This window comes from Crocodylus porosus, unplaced genomic scaffold (assembly GCF_001723895.1).
Source record: "Crocodylus porosus isolate Cpor-Errol unplaced genomic scaffold, CroPor_comp1, whole genome shotgun sequence".
NCBI classification, from domain to species: domain Eukaryota; kingdom Metazoa; phylum Chordata; order Crocodylia; family Crocodylidae; genus Crocodylus; species Crocodylus porosus.
Window position 1 is genome coordinate 27,537,549 of NW_017728886.1, and position 8,527 is coordinate 27,546,075.

An 8,527-nucleotide genomic window follows, 5' to 3' on the forward strand; every position below is an offset into this window, starting at 1 on the left:
AAGTGTTCATGCCAATTAAATGTATATGCACAAGCAAACTTGCAATACCACTAGGTAAAGAAAGATTAGCACTAGATCATAAAGCCAATTCATCTAACATCACACTCTACAAAAATTCAAACAAAAACGTATCAATCCCAGAAGTATGTCAACCATGTCTGAAGATAACGTGAATTAAAAAAAATATATATTTTAAAAGTATAGTACAGGACCCTGTGAAGGCTGCAAGTTATTTATAACTCCAAGGGTGAAATCAAGGTTTAAAGGAATCTCCCAGTCCCCCGTCTTTAATCTGAGACCATCACATATAGACAGTTCTCTCAGTGGTTATCTTGACGGATACAAGAAGCTGGATAAGAAAGATTTTTTTAACTGTTACAGAAAACATTTTATTCAAGCTATGGGGAAAATACTGCACACTTATTGGCAGGCAATTAAAGATGATTGCCAAAATGGAACAGTAATATGATATAAAAGAATAAGCAAGTGCACCAACTTATACAGTACTATGATGAGGCAGCAAGATTTTTGGGAGATGTCTGTAGCTGAGTTTTCAGCAAGATGGATCTGAGCCACTTTGCCCCTCTGCTATAAAATGTGCAGATAGGGCAAAAGGATCGCTCTCAATTTGGCAAAGAAAAATACGAAGGAAGTAAATAGTGTTCACAAAGCAAGAATATTTTACTGTAGAAAAACCACATACTTCCACCGGCAAACCCACTAGCAGCTGTTGCCTGCATCACCTCTCTTCTGTAATCCCTATCTTTTGGGAAACTGTTAACTGACATTTTGCTTGCTTCTTTTTGTCTCTGCTCTCTGTAGAAAAGAAACACAAAGGAAAATGAAGTAAGATAGTTTCTAAATCAAGTACTTTATTACAAATTAAAGCATATATTCACACACACACCTTTCAAGCCACTCTTTCGGTTTTTCCCATTGTGAAACTTCTGTTCGGCAGTTGTAGTAGTATTTTTTGCCTGAAGAACTGATGTGTTCAGACCAGTCATCTGCAGAATCGAAGGCCTTGAAAACAAACGGCATTGGCAAAGAGTCTAGTTGTGTGAATTCAAATAAATTATACAGCTTACAATACATTTGAAGTTACAAGGTACAGGACCTTTTCATTCAGGTGCACTTCAAAACACAACCAACCTCCCTACAAAAGGGCTCAAATTTAACACTCTTCCCATTTTGCAGTGCAATACTTTTGCCTCCCATATAATACTGCAGCACAGAAATACTACACTACTGCAGCTTGAAAAAATATATACCGCTTCTTTTATATCACCATCGCTAGTAAAATTACAGCATAAGTAAATCCGGCACAGTATTCATCAGATCACAACAATGTTACTGTCTGCCAGAACATTTTCCGAATATCAGCAGTTCTGGCTCTTAAACTTCTGTATGCTCATAACCTCACCAAAATTTGAAATTCAAACCTTTAAGCTTGTTAAAATTTTAGAGCTCCCCAATAGATTTAGAAAATATTAATATTTGAAGGATTTATTTATTTCTCCTATATACCAGAACATGTTTTAGTGCAGACCTGAGTTGCCATGTACAATGATCATGGCAATTCAGGAAGTTCCTCAAGTTAACCAGTAAGAAGGTCAGATTGAAGCTCTACTACTGTTAGCCATGAGTTAAAAAAGCCCCCCCCAAAAACAGAGGTTTGAGAAATTATCAGTTTCATGTTAGGGAAGCGAGGCAGAGTAAAATCCCTGCCCAAACTATATTTAAAAACTCTCTCAATAGCCGTATTTCTTTCTTTCTTTTTTTTTTAATCAAACTTATCAAATGTCTACATTGCAAGGCAGGTGAATCTGAAAATTCTAAATACAATCAGCTACACCAAAACATATCTTACAACATATGTAAATAATTTGTAATTCTCTTCCATCTATGATTATGATCACTTTGCAGGCCCTACTAATTCAATAAAATTTGCAAAAATGCACCTCTGATGATTTCATCTGAAGTACTGAAAATACTGCTTGTATAAAACTACATAAGGCAAGTTTGAATACTTATCAAAAATACTTACTGCATCTGAAGTTTTGCTTGGATTATTGCTAGGATTAGAAGAATGTGAATTTGAGCTATGAAGAGCACTGTGGTTATGTGAATTTTCTTGTGGAGAGTAACTGGTCCCTAAAAACAGAAAAATTCACTGTAAATACCTCATGCAAATTAAGCATACCTGTATCAAAAGTATCAGTGTTTAATTAAAAAAAACCAAACTAATACTTAATCTCAGTCTTCCTTAACGCTGGTATAGTAGGAACACTTTGTTGCAGATTAAGCGAGTGAAAGTTTAAAGCCTTGTGCAATTTTCATTTACAAATAAGGCAAAAGTATCTCCCATATTCTTAACTTATGGTTACATACATTTATGGTTATTAGTAGAGGATCTGCACATAACATGCAATTCAAATATTTGAGTTTTCTGCAACATAAACTTAGGTGTACGCTACAGATTTGCCAGGATAGCTACGTCAAGGAGAGAGAATCCTTACATGACATAGTTGTCACTAGAGAAAGAGAAATTTTCCCCAATATAGCACTTTTGCTTGGGGAAGGGAATGATTTTACTATATAGGAGCAGTGTTACTTGGCTGATGGCTACATCCATGCCAGGAGGTCACAAGCTGGCAGAGGGTAGATTTAGGCTAGATATCAGGAGGCTCTACTTCATGGTTAGGGCACCTAGGATCTGGAACCAACTTCCAAGAGAAGTGGTGTTGGCTCCTACCCTGGGGGTCTTTAAGAGGAGGCTAGATGAACACCTTGCTGGGGTCATCTGACCCCAGTACTCTTTCCTGCCATGGCAGGGGGTCGGACGAGATGATCTACTCAGGTCCCTTCCGACCCTAGAAACTATATGAATGTTCCTGTATCAGTGTTCCTAAACAAGGCCTAAATTTAGGGACTTTAACCAGATTGCAGCAATAATTTAAGTAGACCACAAAATCAAGAGATATCAACTGATTTAAGTCTAGAATTAATTTACATTTTTCCATCTATTTTGATCGAGCAGGGCTATTTGAGGTCACTTTGCCAAGTATAAGGAGAGGGAAAAACCAAGATCAGTATATGGTGGAGGAATACAATACAAAAATATACTTAAAAGTGAAGGAAACATCTTGCTGCTCAGTTCACAAATTTTAGTTTTCCTACTTGCCATCTCTACAATTTGAGTCCAAAATTTGAAAATAAAGAATAGTTCTTTTCTAACTGTACATCATGACTAAAAGATTACAACAGTAAAGGTACTGCAGACGACTGAGCCTCTCTGTTATTTAACCCTATTTCCCCCGCAAATGATGAACAAAAAGAAGGGGGCAGGGCTTGGGGGCGGGGTAAAAAACAAACAAAAAACCAAGCGATTTCATCAACAGCAATAAAACAGGAAGATATGGAAAGACTAGAGACTAAGGTGCATAGGAAAGGGCAAATAGGTAATGTGGGAAGAGACCAGGTAGCTGACAGATAAGTATTTCAATAATGGAGTATTAAAACTGTGGATTGCTTGGTGAAGGTTGTATTAAGGGCGTCATTTAGAAAGCTGAACCAAGGGCAAACCAGAGTGAAGGTGAGCAGACCGAGAGCCAAGGGATAGGATGAATATTAATATGGAAGCTGAAGAATGAAGTATAGGGGTGTGACAATATCATGAGCCTTTGAACAGGGCTGAAATAAGTCTAAATAATAACAACAGAAGCAGTGATTGAAAAGCAGGCAAGAAAGATCTGGCTATGCAGTAATGACATGGAGTAAGAGAGAAGCCAGATGATATGCTGTTGAAATGAAGAGTGCTGGAAAGGAGGAACTGGAAGAAGAGTTTGGAAGCAGCAGAAGTCTAATGTCTCTTCTACTCTCTCGTTATGAACAGTACTTTGGGGGAAGTGGAAACAGGAGTTATCCTCAAGCATGGGCATCACTAGCAAGAATGAACTATCAGCTATCTGGAAAGGAACTTTTTGGGGGGCAAATGTTTACATTAAGCAGGGAAAAAAGGGAACCGAGCAAAACACGGAGGACAGCACAGGGAAAGGGAATCCAGGCAGTTGCATACAACTGCAAACGGAGGAAAAAAACTACAATGGTCATCCAGGCACTACATGCAAAAGTAGTAGTGAAGCAAAAGAAAAAAAATCTTACGACTATTTCTAAGGGTTTTTTGTTCTTTTTTTTGTTTTTTTACAGGTCCCAAAAGGGTAATGAAGGATCAGGAATTCAGTGTAAAAGGAAGGCCTGCACAGTCTACCATACTGAACTTGGAGAAGCTGCCTTCTTGCAACCCATACTTGAAGAAGACCCTTTTTAAAGAGATCTTTCCAGAACCACCCACCCTAGCTTTTAAACAAGCACCAAACCTCACCAATCTCATTACCAGAAGCAAACTTCCTATGACCCAAACCACACCAAATGGATGCAGCCCATGTCAAGACAAAACATGTAAAACCTGCCAACACTTCTCCACCACTCCCACAATAACTACACCCCGAAACTGATCCATCACCATTCCTGGATCTTACACCTGCACCTCCAGAAATGTTATACATCTCAGCCAGTGTACCAAATGCCATTAAGGAAAATATGTAGGAGAAACGAAGCAACAACTATGTACCAGAATGAACACACCAAAAACCCATCAAAGACAAAAATATCCAATTACTTGTGGGTGCCCACTTCTCACAAGACAAAACCTCCCTAATGTCACAGTGGTATCCTCAAATGAAACTTACAAAAACACCTTTTGCAGATGAGCTTACAAACTTCACTTCATAAATCTACTGAATACAAAACAATCACGGATTTGGCATAGATACTGTATTTATGACACATTACAACCTGCCTGACATCTGACACACCAGGTAACCTGCCTCAAGTTAACCACTTGCATTCCTTCATACAATTCCTTCCCTCCCACTTCCCTCCCACTCTTAACTCTACCCATCATCTTCCAAACTTCCACTCACTGGCATTTTCACAGGCTTATATACATCCACAAACACACACACACACACAAACTTCAGCTTCTTTTCTACCTTGGAGAACAGCAGCAGAATCTCCCAGTGCCTGAAGAAGGGTGTTTGTGCCCAAAAGCTTGCAAAGAATTTTTTTTCCAACTGTTTGGTTGGTCTAATAAAAGATATCACATCTACCCAAAGAACCCTGCCTGCCTCAACACTACTCTCTACTTACAGGCCAAGGACATTACCCTTAGTGACCAACTCAACCACACCCAAGTTTAACTGCAAACCAGGGTGAAACCAGAATTTGACAAATCTAATAGAAAAGCTGTAACTTTGAAGTTTGCTAACAAGCTGAACACACGCACAACATAACATGGAATGGAAGCACTTTCCATAGACTGGAACTTAAATCACATACTAGTATTGCCAATTTAAGGTAATGCAATTTAGTGTTCTATTGCCCAGAATATCTTGTTGCCTAATGGTATTTGTTTTCCTGTTCTAACAATCAACGTAAGAGGTGTGCTAATTATACAAAATCTTTTGTACAGCATTCTTCGCAAACAATTGCATAAAAGTTCTCATATGTACTAAAATTATTTTTGCCTTCAATAAACACTTTAAATGTCTTATGGCTTTTCATTTCCTGTAAACTGAAATATTTTATTTGTAAGATTCTACTTGATTTTATTTTTTCTTCCCATTTTATGTTAGATATGTTCACATAAAACATGCTTTGTTCCCACTCCTCTTGATTTAACAGAGGCAAAGTTCCTCATCTCAGCAAAATCACACTAACATTGACTAGACCTTTTTCATATTTTTTCCACATACTGAGAAAGGCAGTCTTTAAACACTCATGAACACTAAATCCCAAAGTCCAACTGTATTAACTGCCTGTGCTACATTCTTATCAACACCAGAAAGCTATGCAACGCTTTGCAAATGATATTTACAGTAGGTATTTAATAAGCTTAATTTTCTGAGCACTTTCTATTAAGGAAAAGGAAGCGCCTGATGTCTAATAGCTAAGGCTGAACAGAACTATTGTAAAAAAAATAAAATAAAAATCTTAAAGTGCTCTAAAATCTACATGCATACTCAGATCGACCAAAATTCCCAGGCCAAATAAGAGCTTGTGGTATAGCTCTATCAATCTGGTTTAAGGATTCCCAAGGTATATTTCCCCCAGGGTGACTTTTCAGAATTTGGGCCCCCTCTGCACACAAATATTGTGCAATTATAGCAGGTTAATTCCACAATCAACTGAACAAGCTATACATGCAAAGCACCTGTCACATAAAAAGGTCCAACCTGCTATCAAGGTAGATCTCAAAAATGTGTACTGACTTTATAGCTGGTTGGTACCCCAGCTTTAAATCAACCCAGGTAGCAGGGTCACCCCTGCTGCTGGGAGCCCCGTCAGCTGATCAGGCTCCCAGCCACGGTGGAGTGGAGGGGGGAACAGGACAGGGGGGAACAGCAGACAGACACTGAGGGGCCTCAGCCCTGGCAGCTGCAGATGCTGGGTCCCAGCAGCCTCAATCTCCCAGCCTTGGGAGCTTCACACACCTCAAAATCTGGGAAACTGCAGCAGCAGTGGTCTCCTAGCTCCGGGGGCTTCACACACACCTGCAGCTGAGACACTGCAGCAGATGCCTTTCTCCTGGGAGAACAAACATCTGTACACGTTCTCTTCTGAGAGAAGCACAATGCACCAGCATCCCAGGGTGCTTTGCTCCCTTTTCCTCCGGAGATTGTTTCTCCACCCAAATCAACACATCGTGTTGCAGGAAGACAGACTGAAGGAGCCTATGGAACATGACAAGATGCATCCACAAGGGCCCCCTGGCTATGTAGAGTCAGCACTGCAAGCTCACTGCTCTCAAAAGGCTCAAAATTAAAAGGTCTGCTCAAGGCCCAAGGGAGGTTTTCCACTAGGAGAATAAGCCTAGGAGAATTCTCCCAGATCATGTGAATGTATGTATGTGGCGCAAGCCAGAAATCCCAAAATACAGGTGGTTTATGTAACACTATTTCTACTCCTTGCATTTTGTTTTATTGTATAAGATTCCTGCCTTTTGGTTAATGTCTACATCCTGAAAGGATACAAGACAGGCTCACAAATAACAAACAGATTGTTTTTGTTAACTAACAGCATTTCAAACTACAAAATTAAAACTGAACACTGCTACCAAGTTATACTTAAATTTCTAAGACCTTTCCTTGCATTAAAAACTCAAAGCACATAAAACAATGGTTTAAAAAACACATCTTTGCAATATCAAAAAGAGGAATTTAACACGTACCACACATGATTAAATTATTCAAAGTTACTTCCTCTGTAAGTTACTAAAATGTTAATTTAATTTAAATTAAAACATGATTTACTACATTTAATGTCTTTGTTTTATACAGATTCAAGGATGACCCATAAACTCAAATCAAATTTGAATTTATTCAAATCAAATTCAAATCTATTAATTACTCCGAGTTTGAACAAAAAACTGAACAACAACAAAACATAACCAACCAAGGCAAAACCTCAAGTACATATAGCCTAATGCATATGCCATGTCTATTCATTTTTCTGCAGGTAGGAATGTCAACCTCATTATCTTTCCTCACTAGTTCCTTCACCCCCATGCCAAAAAAAATTTAAAGTTCTAGTAAAATAGTTCCCCCAGAAGAGCAGCTGCAGCGTGGCCAGGAGCGCAGCCCAGCAGTGTGGAGAGCAGCGGGGTCCAGCTTGTAAGTCTGTTGGGAGGCAAGGGGCAGGGGTAGAAGCAGATCGAGGCCCCATGCCCTCCCAGGGTGCATGCAGCAGTGGGAGACCCCCTGCACAAACCACTTCAGGCTGGATTGCAGGATGGAGCTTCGCTGTGCAGCGCCTGTCCCTGCCCCAGCCCCACTCCCTCCCTCACCTTGGGGAGCCTCTATCTGCCCCCCGCCCCTTTTAAAAACAAGGAGAAATATAAAGGGGTACATGAGCTGAAACTGAGACAGAAGGGGCACACTTTTTTTAAAAAAGGCTGAAAACCTCTGAGATCCATCTATTCCAGTATACTGTACCTGGAGCCTGAGCCTGTAGGACTTCTCTTCAATTCTTAAAATTAAATTATAAAAGCACAAAGCATCTTTGTAGTTTAATTACAATAGAATACCTGGTAATCTTACCTAATATTGAAAGTCTGCACTGTAACATTACCCTTTGCTCTACAGTCAAACAAAAAATTTCTGAATTGTGAACAGCTCTATTTTCAATGGAATATTAAATCCTTAAGAGTCACAGACACGCACACTCCAAAAAGTTATTAACTGTTTTAGCAGAAAGCAAGTCTCTCCTGTGCCTATGCCACAAAATCCATCAGCAAAAAGTGAGTTTGTTAAAATAACACCAGCGACAATATATAATCATTCACAGACTTGCCTGTATTTTAAAACGAAAATTATGTTCGCTTTAGAAATAACCAACGAGGGTAAAATGTTTACTAACTGTGTAAAGTAAGGTAATAAATTAGTAATTTTAATAGTGCTGATTCATG

The 8,527-nt window shown here is 39.1% G+C and overlaps 1 protein-coding gene across 3 annotated transcripts in view; it reads right to left on the reverse strand.

Moving 5' to 3' along the window:
- WAC (WW domain containing adaptor with coiled-coil) overlaps window positions 1–8,527 on the reverse strand; it is a 97,920-nt gene that overhangs the window by 60,641 nt on the left and 28,752 nt on the right. For all 3 annotated transcript variants that reach the window (XM_019531436.1, XM_019531426.1, XM_019531417.1), the window contains 3 exons: window positions 2,048–2,154; window positions 908–1,023; window positions 704–816 (listed from right to left, as the gene is read on the reverse strand). In XM_019531436.1, coding sequence (XP_019386981.1) covers window positions 704–816; window positions 908–1,023; window positions 2,048–2,154 — 336 coding nt within the window. The remainder of the gene's footprint in view (window positions 1–703; window positions 817–907; window positions 1,024–2,047; window positions 2,155–8,527) is intronic.